At 44.1% G+C, this 18,170-nt stretch overlaps 1 protein-coding gene across 2 annotated transcripts in view; it reads left to right on the forward strand.

The window, feature by feature from the left end:
• The first annotated feature begins 295 nt into the window (after positions 1-295).
• Positions 296-18,170, forward strand: part of bmp6 (bone morphogenetic protein 6) — a 47,481-nt gene continuing 29,606 nt past the window's right edge. The window contains exons 1-4 of one of the 2 annotated variants that reach the window (XM_085763752.1): positions 296-373; positions 483-564; positions 4,148-4,270; positions 5,036-5,204. In XM_085763752.1, the coding sequence (XP_085619878.1) occupies positions 5,150-5,204 (55 nt within the window). In that variant the 5' untranslated portion in view covers positions 296-373; positions 483-564; positions 4,148-4,270; positions 5,036-5,149. Of the gene's footprint in view, positions 374-482; positions 565-4,147; positions 4,271-5,035; positions 5,205-6,225; positions 6,700-18,170 lie in introns of those variants that run through there. The other variant, XM_085763751.1, reaches the window with a different exon arrangement.

The following is an 18,170-nucleotide window of genomic DNA, read 5'->3' on the forward strand; positions in this document are numbered from 1 at the left end:
CTGCGATGATGCAGGAAGTCGGATGCTTATGTCTAGTTATTAAACAATAGGCTTTGCTGAGTCATGTATAACCAGCCTCAGTCTAGACAATGGGCTTATCTGCTTTGAACAAGGAGGCAGCGTTCCTTCCCAAATGTTACACTGATTACAGAAAAGCAAAGATGACAAACCCACTTTTGTTTTATATCAGTTTTATCATTAGATCACAAATGTTTTCAGAATAGAGGATCTGCCTCAGCCTTTCTCTCGGGGGGTGAAAGAGGTGGAGGCACTGGAGACGAGTGCTGCGGATAAGACGGGGAGATCCTTCCGTTTGCTGATAGTGGTGGTGCCTGCTGCTGCCGCTGCTGCACCAAAGACAGATTGACTGGAGGTCAGACCAACTCCTTATCTTTTTTTTTCTTTGAGGAAGACGGTGTCTTTCTCACCTCATTCCAGCTCTTTGTGCCTCTTTTGTGTTTCATCCTTCTTTCTGTCTTTAGCTGTGCTCAAAGGTGATGGTGGTGGACACAACATGGAGGAGCTGTTTGCACCTTTCAACCCTCTGCTGCTGAGAAACCAGAGGTAGATGGATCCAAAGGGGGGGGGGGGGGGGGGGGGGGGCACTTCCTCAACCGTGAGCAATCACACAATTGAGACCCTCACCCTTCATTATTATTGTGTTATTGCTGCACAGTGACATTATTATACCTGTGTGATATCGGCAACTGAGCAATAGTGAAATTGCCTTCCCGTGGTGAGAGCTAATGCATTTTCCTGAACCTGAAATTAGTGATTAGTCAGTTGACTTCAACAATTATGTTGAAGTGACTCATTAATTGACTTAAATACCAAACACTTTATGATACCCTTGAGTTTTAGACTGTGATTTTGGATTTTGGAAACAAGGAATTAAAAGATGTCCTCTGGAGATTTGGGAAATGCTGATGGACAGATTTCTCTTCTTGTTGTGGCATCTTTTTAAATGAAAGTCATTTTCCTTTGCAGCCACATCTGACACACATTAGCAGTTTGTGTTACAGCTTCATTGAACACTTCTACACTGTCCCGCTTTGCTATTTCCCTGCCACATTTGGAAATTCCCATGCCAGTGAAAAATACAACCCGACTATGGGTGTGGGTGTTTTACTTAACTTACTCAACAGTGCAAGGTCAAAGGAAATGTAGGCCAGTGTGCCAGTGAGCGGCGCTGGGTTAAAGTCACTTAAGCCGTGTGAAAACAGCTAAAGAAACACTTAGATGTACATAATATATAAACTGCTGGCACTAATGTAGGTTACAGCTGTCAGGGGAACAAAGTTTTGAAGCAGCTTCGCTCCTGAACTCCAACTCTGCTTTCTTTCCGTCAGTGAGTGAAAACTCAGAACTCCTCCTTACTCTGAGTCTCACTGGAAACATTTGCATTATTATTGTGTTTGCCAGTGAGAAGGAGGGAAGGGAGGGGAGCGGGAGGAGAGAGGAGGGAAGGAAGGGAGCAAGAGGAAAGAGAGTATACTGCAGAGTATGGTAAACTTCTGGCATCTGTCCTAATTTCTAAAGAGGACCAGCTGCAACTGGCATACTCCACTGTGCAGCGCTCCCAGGTTCCACTCACACAATCCCGATCCCTCTACTTCCTCTAAAGTCGCTGTTTCTGTTTGACCGCTCCTTATTGAGAGCACATGTGTCAGACATGTTTTCATAACCCCAAATCATCATGCTGGCTTTCAGCTTTTTTTTCTTTTTTTACTGGGGAGTCGAGGAAATACTGTGATTCTATTCATACTTTGCAAGCTCCTCTCTTTCTCCACGGCGTTCCAATAAATCATATCGGTAGGGAAGTGTTAATGCACGTTCGGCTGCATTCAAACACTAGATTTCACTCTCTGTTTTTCAGTCATCCCCACGTTGCAAGGAGTGCGTCCCGCTGAAATGGAAATAACATGCACGGCCGAGCGCTGGCACGGCCGAGCGCACTGAGCTGATGAAATGTAAAATGTAATGACACCTTAATTCCTTTTTGCTGCAATTCAGTTATAATAATAGTGCAGATTCTTGTAGCGCAGGTGTGTACACATGTGCGTCTGATTCAAGGTCTTTTCAATATTGACTGAAACAACAGCGGAGGCCGTCTCGGCCGGGGCTCTGCTCCGTGGAGCTTTGTCTTGCACTCCATGTAACTACACACACTTACCCACACAGGAGCATTCATTAACAGATATTAATGTATGTGCAGCAGAAGAAAGTGGGTTAGGGTCAGAGGGCTAGGGTCAGGGTCAGAGCTCTTAGTAGTGTATTAGGATCTCCAATTTGGTTTCTTATTTGAGTATAATTTGTTTTAATAGTGTCCAAGTATATTTTGGACATATAACCCATTGTAATTAGGGAATGACTATTTGCTGTCCAATAAGGAACATATTATTTATAGTTTACTATAATGCACCCTGCTTATGTTGGGAAAGCTCCACATATGACTTTAACTTAAAGGGATAGTTCAACATTTTGGCAAATTGGCCCATTGCCATAATCCCTATAGTTTTAGGAGTAGGTTCGTTACCTTTAATTGTCGGTGCAAGCTATTTTTAGAACGGCGGAGCAGAGCCGTGAGCTGCTCAGAGCTACGCTACGGAGGCTCATGGGATTTCTTGGTTTCCCTCATCAAACTCATCAAATACACAATCCAACAACTCCAAAACGCTCTCGTAGACAAATTGTGACCTGCACATTCACCACGCTATGAGATGATAACAGAACGTTACGAGACGGAGTTGTTTTCGAGATAAATGCAGAGACTTCTTGCCGAAATCTGCCCTCGATGGGAACGCGCATCAGCGGTTTTGCATGTATTTACCTCTAAAACAACTCTGTCTCGTAACGTTCCGTTATCATCGAGGTAAATACATGCAAAACCGCTGATGCGCGTTCCCATCGAGGGCAGATTTCGGCAAGAAGTCTCTGCATTTATCTCGAAAACAACTCCGTCTCGTAACGTTCTGTTATCATCTCATAGCGTGGTGAATGTGCAGGTCACAACTTGTCCACCAGAGCATTTTGGAGTTGTTGGATTGTGTATTTGATGAGTTTGATGAGGGAAACCAAGAAATCCCATGAGCTTTCGTGGCGTAGCTCTGAGCAGCTCGCGGCTCTGCTCCGCCGTTCTAATAACAGCTTGCACCGACAACTAAAGGTAACGAACCTACTCTTAAAACTATATGGCAATGGGCCAATTTGCCAAAATGTTGAACTATCCCTTTAACTTTTAACTTTGCATCTTGACTTTAGTTCTTCCTTTGAGACATGTTAAAATGTCCCAGCGTATAGGATCAGTATGCTATAGGAAGACTGTGACAACCACAGGAATTCAACACAAAGCACTGGATATATGCATCAAAAGCATCTAAACCTGCAGCAGCTTGCCATTGTTCATTTGACTTAACTCAATAAGATGCGTGCATGTGTTCATGTGCGTGTCGGTGCGACTTTGTAACCGTACAATTATAATTTCTGCAGAAGATCCAGCACTTCTTGTCAGATCTGTGCCAGGTGTGTAGGTATCGCAATGGCTTTCAGGTGCGCTTCCCCCTTAATTTTGTGCGTCAGAGATGAGCACGGATCCCATTTAAGCACATAAAACACTTACACAGAGCACACACAGACACACGCGAGGCTCGGTTCTTTCTGCGTGCCGGTCTGTGATCTTTTAAAGTGCTGGAGAAAAATGTGTGTGTGTGTGTGTGTGTGTGAGTAAGAGATAGATACAAACAGACGAAGACCTCATTAGGTCTAGGAGGTGTCCTGTCTAGACAGTTTGATGACAGGATACAGAACCTCTGTTTAATGTTTCCTCCCCCTCCCTCTGCTTCCAATCCACATAGCTCACACACACACACATCACCTGCTCGGGCGTCCAGGGATACACACACACACTCACTCACTCACACACTCAACACACTCGCTCACAGTTGCTTAATGTCAGGCAAAACATGTAAAAGTATTTAAATTCCTTTTTTTTTTCTCAATCACTGAAGGAATCTGCTGCTTAAACAAGAGGATTTGTAACTTATGTCACTTTGTTAAAGGCATGTGAGTGTGAAGCCTGTGTTGTGTGTGTGTGTTCGGTGTTGGTATGTGCGTCTTTGATGCTGGTCCTCACTCTTCACATACTTAGAAGATATGGCTCTGGCAGCAGCAGCGGCAGCAGTAGCAGAGACGCGGGGAGATATGGACACCTTTGGGGCCTTATCACCTGGACCATCACTGTCTGTATAGGACACATGAAGACATAACACAGGTTAGGATGAAAGGAAAGCTGGGAGGAAGAGGAAGCAGAGTGGGGAAGTACGGATGAGAAAGAATTCCCTTTGCTGTCCGTGTGTCTGGCTCGTGTTAAGCTGCACTCTGTTCGTTTCTACTATAGTATAGTTATAAGTCACCACCACACACTTGACCTTTGTGTATATTAGTGCTGTGCAGAAGCCAAAGACGGGTGTAGCCCAGTGCTCACACAGCGACAGCATCATCGTCGTCACCGTCGTCATCCCCTTTGGTCATAACTTCACCAGTGGTTGTATACAAGCCAAAGCTTTCCCATGAATAGTGGATATTCTCTGTTCTATTTTTGGTGCAGCTCTGTTTATGACCTGTGAACAAGTTGCCATGTTTTTACAGTAAACTACTTTGTTTTTTCAATGTATTTTCATTGTAAATAGTATGAACTCCTTTTTATAATTTATTTATTTTTCCTCAGCGGCTTTAGTTAAGCAAATAACCAAAGAGGATTTCTCCTTTGTTTTTCTGTAATTCAACACCCTGCAGTGTTAAATAACTGGTAGCTTGAGCCTTGAGGTATGTTTTCAAAGTAGCAGAACCACATAATGTATATCTAATGTTTCTAATATATTTAATTTTCTGCAAATGTTTGGATTTACAAAGACTAATGGAGGTGCTTCCCTTTGTAAATACTTTAACCTGTTTTTTATTTTATTGAACAACTTATTTCATGGTGTTTTAATTAAAGTCTGATCACCCTCCCCTCTCCTCCTCCTCCTCTGTCCAGGCTCTGTGTCATGGGCTTGCTGTTTCCCACTCCATCGTCAGGGGTCGTGCCTCAACTGGACATTTGCTGCGCCTCAGCGGAGCAGCCGAGCAGACAGACACACCTCAGCTCTGGATGTGGAAAGATGTGACCCGTGTATGCGCCATCACAGCAGATCTGACAAGTTCATGTGAGTGCGCACCTCTTCGGAAGGATAGAGTGTTTTTTTTTATTATTCATTTGGGTAAAAAGCACAACCATTCAAGCTCCCTTTAAAAAAATATATCATGTGCTGCAGAAAACTGAACACACATCTTGGCAGTGTGGAGTCACTGGCATGTCCCAACAATAGGTATTTATAACACATGGGATAAGTCAGATCACAGGGACTGTAGCGCAAAGTCTGGTGTGTGGACTAATCAGGCCGTGCAAAGACTTAACTGGATGCATTTATTAGAATAGACGGACTGTTATTCTGCTGCGAACAAAATATGGAAATATGATGTTAGACTTGTCCTTGTAGCCCTGAGAGCTCCACCTCTGGCTAAATGCGCACGGAGTGGGCGGTTTCTGAGCACACACACACATACACACACACACACACACACACACACACACACACACACACACACACGCAAACACAAACGTACACGCGCGCACACGCATATGGGCTGCAACCTGCTGATTCCTGTTAGACTCTCGCGCTCAGCCCGGAGGAGAAGGTGACAGTCACAGAGAGCGGATCAGCCAGTATTAAGAAAGGTGTTTTTTTAATTTTAATTTCTATAACCAGAGCGCAAATTTGGACAAATCTTATATTACAGAGAGCAGATACATCAGTTTATATTTTTAAAAAATGGCTGGTTTTAGAGAAGTTGAGCTCCTTTTGCTTGTGAACTTCGCATCCAGCGGTGTCTTCTGACCAACTTTTGACCGAGCGCTCACAATAAAGTTTCACATGCTGCACTTTATCCTGAGGCACCGCAGCGCGCTACGGAAATCAGAAATGAAAGTAGCGCCGACTCTTTCCAGCGCGTTTTGCTTTAGGAAGTATTTCAAATGGCTTGATACGCGACTCTTTCCTCGCTTCTGATCTGTGGCGGACAGATAACACACACAGAGCCTCGGACGCACCTAACGGTTTACCATTACGCTCGTCGTCTTTTTTTATTATTTTATTTTATTTTATTTTATTCCGTGCCTTTGGACAGGCGGCTGAAGCTCCAAGGCGGACACACTTGGGACTCCGGAGAGCTGACCTAGGCGGGACAACACCATGACCAGCTGCTGGCTTGCCTTGGTCGTATTGTGGTGGAGCGCTTATTACTGCATGTTCCCGGTCGCGGGGAGTAATTATTCACTGGATGGAAACAACGAAGTGCACCCGGGTTTCATCCAGCGGCGGCTGCGGACGCACGAGAAGCGGGAGATGCAGAAGGAGATCCTGTCCATCCTCGGACTGCCGCACAGACCGAGACCGCATCTGTCGCACGGAAAGTACAACTCCGCTCCGCTTTTCATGTTGGACTTATACAACACTATATCGAGCGACGACAAAAGCCAAGTGCAAAGCATGCTGGAGGGATATCAGTCCACGCGGACGACCCAGAGCCCTCCTCTGGCCACATATCAAGAGAGTGCCTTTCTAAATGATGCAGATATGGTGATGAGCTTCGTTAATTTAGGTAAGTTACATGAAATTATGACATATTTATGTTCCTACAAGTCATAAAAATGACGTTTCCCTGTTGGATCAAGTTGGGAAAACTCAGTCTGAGCTGAGCTGTGAACAGGTGTTGAGAACAAGGATGAAGTGGAAACCTGCGTAAACTTTGGCTGATGTGAAAAGTCTCATTAGATAAAATGAAGTTTTATTATGGGGGGAAGTTATTTCTAAAAGGAAAAAAATACACATAAAGGCTTTTGGGATTATCTTGTGAAATGAAAACCTTCCTCATTGGATCCAAGTTGACGCACAGGACGTTGGCACAACAGGTCCAACACCGTGCACATGCGGGGCTTGGATCTTGATCCAGATCAGTGTGTGAACCGCACAAACGAGTCCCTCAGTGGCTCAGAGGAACTCACAATGGTTGGTGTTGTTATTTATTGTCAGTAGCTCCATGTCCTCTCCTCTCTCCCCCTCGGCTTGATTGGCCCTCCTCGGCTCATTTATAGCTCCGAGATTCTGTGGTTAGTTTCTCTCCCCCTCTCTCTCTCTCCTCCGTGATTTATGTCTTTGCGGGGAAAATAGAGACCTATATTCTCAGCAAACCATCAACCACCACCGCTGGTATTTGTATATAAAGGACTATTCCTGCCGTTGACCTCCAGCGCAGCGAGTTTGCGGTTTCCGTGCGTAAATTTGCGTCGCATTGTTTGTGTTACCCAAGCAGATTTGTCTTTAATTAGCTCCAGCGACGATAAAGAGCGACACTTTAACGAGTTTGGGAACATAAAAGCACCAAAGCTCCTTCCTTCCATTAGCAGCTCCAGTGTTTACTGGGAGACTCTAAACAGAGCGCCTGAGGATAAACACAGAGTCAGAGGCTGGTGGACATGAAGGCTCAAATCCAGATTGATTGTCAGTCTTCTTGGGAACTGAGGGGTTTTCTTTTTCTTTCTTTCTTTTTTAATCATGATGAGGCCACGAGAGCAGTGGGAGTGTGTCATCTTTTGTCATCTCTCTGACTTTTCAGCGGCTCTTGAAGCTCAAGTCCTCCACTCCTCATCACCTTATTGGTAAACCGCTGAAGTCACTCAGCGCCCCACATGAAGAAGTTCCAGCAGGTTAAAAATGCTCCTCCTGCCTTATTGGCCCTCTGAGTATTTGTGTTGATGGAAACCAGATATTCAAACAGAAGGTGGTTACAGTTCTTGCTCTCAGATATCGAACCTCCCTCCCTCCCTCTCCTCCTCCCGTTGGCCCTTCGGTGGGCAGTGTGATGGTGACGGCTTCTAGTGTTTGTGTGTCTGTGGTTTTTGGTATTCCTGTGCTGTGTCAGTTTGGGTTTATACTCCTGTGCTGTTGCACATCTGGCTCTCCACTTTGATTAATCACGTCCTGTGCATCTTTTGACGATTCCCTCAGATTTCTGCGGTGACCAGGGGATTAGGTTGCCATCTCTTCCAGCTGTACACAGAGTCCTAACCGCCCTGGAGGAGGGACGGCTTCCTCCCCGAATGTGATTGTAATTAATGTTGGACAGGCCAAGGCTTTCCATCTGCTTTGCAAATAAGGCCTTGCGCGTCTACCGTGTGTCATCGCCATCCGATTAGTTTTTAATGTGTCTCTTTCTCGATTGGAGCAGTTTTTTTTTTTGTTTTTTTGAAAGGAGTGACTTCTGTAGAAAGTTGCCTGAGACACTTCTGGGTGGTCCTCTCTTTGTTTAAAAACCAGCCGAAAAATCTGGATATCATGTGTGGCCAAAATGAAACTACAAATTAGAATCAAGATAAATGAAAGGAAGAAAGACGAGGAAGCCAAACAATTTGTCTGAAACGATTTGAAAAATATGGGCTCGGATTAACAGACAAGGAGCCGGGAGCAGACTTTTCATGGAAAGACACTTTCCCTGCGTAATCTGTGTTCGCCGAGTCAAATCAAAGCAGAGGGAGAGGGAGAGGGAGGACTTCCACTCACGCCGATGATCTGAATTGAAACCGGCCTCACCTGTTTTCATTAGGAAAAATCTCCTGCATGTCGATTCCACTGACCCGTGGCAAATAAAATGATGACAGTGATTTAAGCTTTGGCTCGAGTTGATGTCTTTAACAGCCAGCTGTGGCAGTACTACAGATAGAGAGCTCATTTTCTGAGGCTACTCTCTCGGGACAGCGATAGATTTAAGAGCCCCTGCGTTACATCCAGTCTCAAGTGTGCTCTCTGCAAACCATGTGCCTCTTCACCCCCTCCTCCTCCTCCTCCTCCTCCTCCTCCTTCTCTCTGCATGATTCATATAGACCTCTTGTTCAGTCATCTGCTCTCCTTTGCTTTCATCACTTGTTCAAAATAATCCACGGTGGAAAAAAAAAAAAGTGGGACCAGAAGCATATATGCAGACGTCTTGCTTTCCACAGAAGGTCTAGTGAAGTGACACTGTGTGCTGCATGACTCATGCTGTGTGACACGCTGCAGCTCCGGACATGTCCTAATGCACAGTGCTGCTGCTCTCAGGTAATAGCAGCGGCCGCTTTTAACCGGAGTTTAGGGCCAGTTTACACACGTTGAATGTGGACTTGGACAGATTTTTCTTTGTTTGTGGCTCAAACAGACACTTTGAAGAAAAAATCAAATAAATGTGAAGAAATTCAGAGTCTGTTTCGTATTTGAAGAGACTTCCCACTATAAATCCCTGACAAGTTAATGAGCTGTAATGGAGGGACACTGACCAACACCAGTGAGGTACATGAGGTCAACATTGACTAAATGAATCATTATAATGCTGAATAAACACCCAAAGCCACTGTGTGAGCTTTAATAACCAGCAGAGGGAATCTTGATTTTTTTCCTATCAGGTGTGGGTTTTTGTTTGGTGGTCGAGCTGTTAGCCTGTGGTTATGGTCGAGTTGCAGATGCACAGAAATTGCTTTTGGTTTCACGGGTCACGGAGCAGGAACTACAAATGTTGTTCTTGCGTCACGTAAACTGCGATGAGTTTGCTTCGCCGTAGCCGAGCTAGGCCCGACAGCCTGGTGTGGAGGCCCTCTCTGAGCTTTGGCTTGGCTCATCGCTTGTTTGCTCTTCTGTCTGTTTGCGTCTGTTTGCTGGGCTTTTTTTTTTCTTACAGGAGGGAAGGTACCATAATAATCCACAAAAATACATCTGTGGTTTTAGAGCCGTTCTTGTTTTACTTTCCCTGACGTGATTAACAGGTGGTCCTGACCTGGCCCACGGCCTAATCGGCATGGATTTCTCCTCAGAGGCCTAGTTAGACATTGTGCAGACGAGTTTTGATTAGTCCACATTAGTTTATATTAAGCTTCTTGTATCTGTCTCTGTCCACAACGTGCCTGTGTCTCTGTTTTTCTGAGGCTAAAGCTGAAATCAGGATGTGCTCCTCCAGTCCAGCAGGTGGTTGTAACACACATGAAGCCCTTAGGATTGGCTTGGAAGTTGAATGACAGTGGATTACCAAAGTTTACAGCAGGAAGAGGATGATAACTGATTAACTACGGTAGCTGATAACTTAATAAAAAAAACACATTACAAATCGACTGTCAGGTCAGTGCAGTCAGAGTCAGTGATATAAAAGGCAGTTTATTTTGTATTCGGTGAACATGCTTTAAAGAGGAACTATGCAAGATTTTTACCTTTACTATGCTACATCTTTACATTGATTAAACACCTTTAGAGAAATTTTGATGGTTGAATAAATGACTCGTAACATGTTGTGGGGAGAATAGAGGCTCACTGCCTTCCACCTAGTGTCTCTTGGCTGAAAACCAACTACCGCAACACAATCGCTCCTCGTAACCCGTAATCTTTTGTTTATGACGGACTGAACTACACAAATACACACATCATAAGGCATATATGATAACATTATCCACTGCTCCATGGATTGCTTTCTTGCCGGCTTTGTTGAAAACAAATGCACATGGCCGGGAAGAGGGTTAGCAAAACAGAGGAAAAGCGTCTGGACTTGCAGAGTTCCCCTTTAATGTCGAGTGGCGTTATCCTTCTGCAGTGCAATAAGATGATGCCTTGTGGAGGATTCGCAGTCATCAGCCGCTGTTGGAGCTGATACTTCCGCTGGTAACGATGTCTAATTGACGTAGATTTGTCTGCCAAACTGATTAATCGGTTTACTTCTACTTGGAGGGACCATGAGCAAGACAAACGTTTCCCTTGTCTTCACAAAATGATTCAGTGGTTTGGACTGATGAGGATTAGGAAACAATTTAGACTGAACCAGGAGAACGGTGGCGAAGACCAGTGTACATTAATTACAGCAGGTCGTTTAAGGCCGAAACACACATCCTCCTCTCGGCTTTGTTCAATTATAATGTTTTGTTTATTCTTTCTTACTTGCCTGTCATCAACACAATCCTCTATTTCGTTCTTCTCCGCCTCTTTCTCTGCATGGTTTACCTCAGGCCTCGTACTTCATAAGCTTTGCACCAACCCACCTCCCACACTTTGAAGGCAAACAAGCCAGAAAGCTTTAAGAAGTGTTTTTTTTTAGAAGATTAGCAGGGTCCAGACAGCGCTGGGCTTATTCTGAATTGAAGTCCTCTTTAAACGCCTGTTTTCTGTGTCTTATGATGCCTGGTTGCATTTCTCAGCGCCTAAGCCCCGATAAGCCACTTCCTTTGCATCGAAACGTGTCCCAAAGCCCCAGGCATGATCGAGTAATTAATTGGCCTCAATCAAAGAGTCAATTGTTTGATGGAGAAGGGAGCTTTGGACCGGTTTCACAAAACTGTCTTGAAACATTTCCTGAAAATCCTCAGAGAGCCAGAACAGAGAGACCACATGTCACTTCACCTCAGCTTTGAGTTTACCATTAAACAGCATTAGCCAGAAGTTAAAGTCAAGGAATTCAAGATATGCTGAAGTGGAGCTGAGGATCTTCTCTGAGACGGATGCTTGGCAGCCGAGCGCCTCCTGCAATCGGTGAGAAAAATTACATTAACAAACTACAACCCCCTGTGTTTTCATCTGTTTACGGGATCAGATGTTTCACTGCCGCTACAAGTTCAGTTGAACTTGTAGTGATGTTCGAGAACGGCCCAAGATATACAAATAATCCTGCTTATTGAGTTACAGTGTTTTAAAGCGCTTCCTTTTTCTCATGTTTGGATTGTATTAGTTGTCAAGCTCCCTGGCAAAACATACAGCTGCCTCGAGAAACAAACAGGGTTGATGGGGAAAACATATCTGGTTAACCAGATTATGTCTTTTCCAGTCGAGCTTTATGTCGGTCATAAAAGACGAGGTGTTTCAGGACAACTCTATTGTCCATCTGAGCTCAGGCCACAGACTTTACAACGTCTGTGACCATGTGTGTATGTCTGAACCGAGCAGTCGGCCCAACAAACACACAGACTCCATCCCTCACTGTGTTTTCATATTCAGACGATCTCCATCTAGATGAGTGTTTTATCTTTGTATCAGACACAATCTGTATTCAGACTATCACACCTGAACACGCACACATACCTGTGCAATCACGTACACTGGGCATGTGTGAACGGGGAAGGAGATTGTTGGGTATTTGTGGCAAAAAACAGAAAGGGTGTTTTCAGACCTGGCTCGTTGGGAGCAGTTGTTCCGAAACAGGGAGCGTTTAACCTCAAAGAAAATAGAAAAAATTTAAAAAAGCAAACACATCTCCAAGTCTAAACGCTGGGTGCCGGACAACAAGTAAATCATAGCAAAAAGGAAAGTCCGCACACCAACAACAGCTCCAGAGCAATACAGATCATACAATCATACAGATGTGAACACAGCAATCGTGCTCGAATGCGGGATAAAACAAGCGGGCCGAGATCTCAAAAGAAGGGGTGGTCTCGGCTCACTTCCATTTGAGCCCATGAGTGGTTTGTATTTGGTGAGAACGTAATCGACTCTCAGCAGCCGACACAACACGAGACACGCTGCTGATGCTCCGTGGTTCTCAACGGACCGGACTCGCTGGTTCAGGTCGGGTTTAGGCCGAAAATATGTAGGATGACTCGGGTTGGGTCCGGGCTTCAACATTGGTTCAAGCCAGGTTGGGTTTTAATTTTCAGGCCCGTTGAGACCTCTATTTCATGGTTTTTGTTCTTCCAGGTAACCTCCTCCTCCTTTCGGATAAGATTTTTGACCAATGAGTGAACAGTTGGTTGGCATAATGGCGTTTGTTTTCAACTTTGGACCGATTGGGATTGTTGTTGAATAATTTTAATGAGTGAAAAGTTAGTTCGCATAATGCCATTTGTTTGGTTTTTTTTAAGTATATTTAGCTTTTTATTGCCTTTAACCGATAGCACAGTCGAGAGAGAGACAGGAAATGGGGAGGCAGCGAGGGGGGAATGACATGCAGGAAAGGGCCGCCCGATGCGGGATTCGAACCAGGCTGCAGTGAGGACTGTAGCCTCAGCATGGGGCGGCTGCTCTACCAAGTAGCTAAACAGCCCCGCATAATGCCATTTGTTTACAACTTTGGACTGATTGGGATTGTTACCTTGTGAACACAATGACTTAAAAGAAAAATACAGCAATTGTATCATAACAAAGCTAACAAGCCACAGGTCTGAATATACTCAAACAAATCCTTGACAGCTTTTTAGCAAAGACACAACACTAGTTTCATTTCATTATCTGTGTTGCTTTCACATCTGGAAGCCGAGGCAGGTACAGTAAAACCCGATCAGGGAGCGGCCGTGCGCATCTACGCCATCGTTTTCCAAAGGTCTCCTCTCCATCCTGTGTGTAGCGTGGGCTGGAGGCCAAAGTGTAGCAGGAGAGATGTGTCCTGAAACGAAAACACAGTGTGGATGTGTCCACACAGGGAGATGTACACACCCCCGGGTCAGCAGATAACCGGCGATAAGAAACCATTCCATTTACACTTGAAGTAATCTCTGTTATACACTCGACTCTTAACACCTCCCTGCTGCACACACACACACACACACTCACATATCATCCCCTGCCCCCGAGCCCGTCCACTGATGATATCTCTCCCTCTCCAGCCATAACTTGACGAGATAGCAGCTGAGATTAGGCCTGAGTACAAAGATTACACTTGTAGTGTGTGTGTGTGTTTGTGTGTGTGTGTGTGTGTTTATTTTTTCTTCCTCCGTCTTCATCGCGTCTTCATCGGACATTCCTCTGCAGGATGGAGGAGTGTGACAGGTTTAGGAGGTGATGGGCAGTTAACGATTCATCAAACGGACACAGCATCTGATTAAGACGCGCTGCTCCAATTCATCACCTCTGCTGTGTTTGCTGCTCTGTTGTGTCTCTACCGAGGAGGACGGGCCAGAGGTTCACCGTCCTCTCTCACATCTGTTGTTTTTTCTCCCACTCCGTCTTCACACTTTTTTTTTGTTTTGTTTTGTTTTGCTGACAGTGTGTCTTTTCTTGTTTTTCATCCTGGTGGATTTACTCATTTTCAAACACCAGCTGGGAAAAACGTCAGAGGAGCTAGAGCTACTACTGGCCGTGCAGCGAGAAGCAGCATGAGCCGACACACACTGATAACAATGGCCTCCTTCAAACTCATAACACACACATGGCCATGACTCCTATTAGGAATATATTTATTATAATATAGGCTTCACTGAAGTGTCTGGTGATTCAAATGCAGTTTTAAAAGCTTTTCCAGCCCTGAAACGAAAATAATTCTGCTATGAAATGGAACAATTTATAGATATTAAATAACATTTCATGCCAAATATATGGAAAAGTAATCAGTTATAAAAAATATATAAGCACAGAGGACGAGGCCTTCGCATTGTATTGTAATTGCAGTGCACAGAAAGACTTTTGCAAACCTGGTGTTGTGTCCGTCCGAGCAATAGCACTTAAGTTTTGATGTTTATTATGCATTCGTGGAAATGCGTAAATGTGATTCACCATGTGCGCGTGTGTGTGTGTGTGTGTGTGTGTGTGTGTGTGTAAAATGAGGTGAGAGAGTGTCTGTATTTCCACTCCATCATGACTGCCTCACTAAAAGTGCTGTAAAACTGTCAGCCTTTGTTTTGTGCTTAACGTCCATGAGAAGGCCGCACAGTGGAGACATCAACCTGGACTTGAAGTGCTGAAGTGTTGCTGTGTGTGTGTGTGTGTGTGTGTGTGTGTGTGTGTGTGTGGCTCTGTTTGTGTATCTTCAGTTTGTTTGTGTAAAAGCGTGAAGTGAAGACGCACAAATAGAGGACGGAGATACAAACAAGTGTGTCTCTCTCTCTCTCTCTGTGTGTTTGTATCAGGTGGGCTGTTATGTGGTGAAGCCTGCGATGACTGTTTTAGAGGGTATCGGTGCACATTGAGTCACCATGTTGCTGTTAATGCTGATGTGGAACAGCTGGAAATCACATCTCATTCTCTGTTTTCTGTTTTCTGAAGCAGTATGAATGATATGTTTTCACATCGTAACGGCTTGTCATGTTTTATTACACAGTTACACCGTTAGCACCTCGGAGTTATAAACTTTATGATTACAGTCTGTGATTTCTTGTCACCCTTGGATACAGTGGAAACAGCAAGTGCAGTTTAATGCGGCGGCCTCCTCAGATCTTCTCGCGATCGTGAATTTAACGCGGGGCCGCACCGTACGGGAGGCCGAGCTCTTTGTAAACACCCGTAGGTATGTCTTAGGAATTTACGGTCTGCCCCGGTGTTAAAAGAGGTTGTGAACCTATGAACTGCTGAACTCAGACTCAAGGCATGTCCTTGTGTGCCCAGTGAACTCCATTAATTATTGTAATGACCCAGTCATTTGCTCTGCTGGAGAAGCTCCATCTGGTAATGGAGATGACCGCAGCCCGACAGGAATGGCGTAAATGTCACAGTAAACATTCCTGCTGTCACATTCTTGTCTAATACCACAGATACAAAGCCTGCTGGGATTTATCTGTGGTACTGCTGAAGCAGAGGAGGAGGAGGAGGAGGAGGGAGGAAAAGAAAGAAGAAAGGCACACCCAGAGGATGCTTATTCTGACCCCCACAGAGTGTGAGAGTCAGCATAGATTGCTAATTAAAGTCACTGATATCGATTTTTTTCCCGCCATTCTGTTATTTGATGTGAACATTAAAGGTCCTGATCTGGACTTTATGTGCTGTTGCTGTTGCTGCATGATTGGCTCATTGGATAATTGCACGAATAAACAGGTGCACATGTTAGATATTGTATGTAATAGATTTGATAAGAGGGAACTGTAAACAGTGGATGCTGTTAGACAACATCTGTGCAACATGTGGAACAGGCTTGTTTTCAACTCTTGTAGTGACCAACCCGAACTGACTTGGAAAGCAATGATTTGTAATACTTGGACTCAAATGATGATTGATTAGATCGTTTTTGTCAACGGTCGTCGTGACCTCACAAAACATGTTTTTTTTTGTCATTCCTCACAAATTCATGCTGTTATTTTGACACAATTTATTACAGATATCTAATAGGATAAAATAACCTTGTAACTTGAACACTGTGGCGTCATAATGTTCTGTAAAAACACTTCTGGCTGTTATTCAGTGGTGTAACTCAGTAAGGGGAGATTGTGACCATATTTCCTGTGACTTGTCTGGCCGGCGGAGGCGACCAGCTGGGAGGTGGTAATCCTAGCTTTTCTGTATATGCGATGATTTCCTCCATTTTTCAAAAAGGCCTTTTGACTATTTGTTGCACAGATTTGAAGCCGTTGCTTTGATGATGTTGTGGATGTGAATGAGAAAAAGGAGAGAAAGGAGAGTGTGAATCTACTGTAGGTGTTGAAGGCGACGTGCCCTGTGGCTGCACTGTGTTTCATTTTCCATAACCAACAATTACTGTTTATTTAACAGTAAGTGTGTGAGGGTGGAGTTTTCCTTTAAGGTCATGGTCAAGGGTTAGAGAATGAATGTAGCGGCTCGCTCGCTCAAAGTCTTTACGTAGACAAACACAGACTTGCGTGTGTCGGCACGGACAATTGGAGCGTATTTGAGTAGATGTGTCGGACAGAAAAGACTCTCACCTCGTTTTATGAGAAGTCTCCATCAAACACAAAGAAAGCTTGCAGCCCTCGGCCCTCTCTCGAATGTTCCCAGGCTGGTCGTGTCTCCAAAGAGGACGTGTCTGAAACAACCACATGTCCACAGTGAGAAAAAGGCCCCATGTGAGCGCCAGTGCTCCTGACCCTCCCGAGCAAAGTAGCCTCCCTTTCAGCTGACAAATTTACAGCCCCTGGGTTGACTTTCCAAACATGATACTGACAGGAAAACAGTTGGAGACGGGAGGGATGGTGGGAGGCAGGGAGGAAGAGAGAGATGAGAAAAAGAATAGGAGGAGGAGGAGGAGGAGAAGAAGCAAGATGTGTCTATGCAGTGTCTTTATCAGAGAATAGTGTGTATCTAATTTCAAAATCATAAAAAATGATTTATCAAACAAATGCAGCTCCATCACTGTTTATTACATATTTTCTGTATTGAAAAAACACATTTCCAGCTTTTAGCAAGTGCACAACAAGTATCTGAGTCAAGGTCTGGATGGTAGGAACTGAAATCGGTATTTAGCTGAAGAATTTAATACAAATTTGTCTGTTTTTCAGCTAGCGCCTACTACTTAAATAGATAGTTTTTGTAAAAAAGATGCAAAGGACAGAAGAACAAGAGCTGAGACCTCTAATCAAATGTGTTATCAAAGAAAGGAAAACAGAGTCATAGAAGATAAAGTCCTAATAAAACTGCAAATGGAGAAAAAGACAAAGAACAATCAGGAGAGATAAAAAAAAAAATAAGATGGAAAAAAAGATAGTGGTAATTATATCTCAGTGGGTACAACAGAGGTCAGGGGGTTGGCTGCCAATGAGAACACCCAAAACAAAAATGCATCCAATTCAAGTGCCATGAGGCTTTTTGGATAAAAGGATCTTATCACTAAGGATGTGCAGGGGAAACTCCGCCCAGTCCTTCCTCCTGTACAGTCACTTTCCACACCTCCAAGCAGCCAGTCAGTCTCCTGGATACCTTATCTGAGTGTTTAAAAAGTCCAGTATGAATCCTTTTCCAACAGGAAGCCTCCCATTTTTCTCTTGTGTACATCTACAGTGTCTTTGTTATACATAGATTAGCTGCTGTCAAAGCCCAGCTGGGATTGTATACACTCTGAAGAGGAATGTCACTCTTGACATTTAACTAATCAACAGAATAATACAGAATTTATTCATTCAGGTTATGAGAAGAATTTGTCCTCGTTCTTTCTGCTGTGTCATCTCCGAATGTTCAGAATATCATGTCCGAAAAACCAGACAATTACATTCCAGCGATCAGGATGCGTCCAAACATTTTTCCAACCTCAATCCGAACTCTAATGCTGCGCAAAACTAAATAAGCAATCATGATATGAAGCCTAAAGAAGCCACTTAAGAATTTGTTTCTGCGGTGATGGTTGTTTCCTCAGAGCTTCATCCGTTGTTGCATTTAAAATATATGAAATTATAATATGCACTATGTCTTTAGGATGCTACA

The sequence above is a fragment of the Trachurus japonicus genome, chromosome 20, assembly GCF_045865225.1.
Source record: "Trachurus japonicus isolate A0001 chromosome 20, Traja_1.0".
NCBI lineage: Eukaryota > Metazoa > Chordata > Actinopteri > Carangiformes > Carangidae > Trachurus > Trachurus japonicus.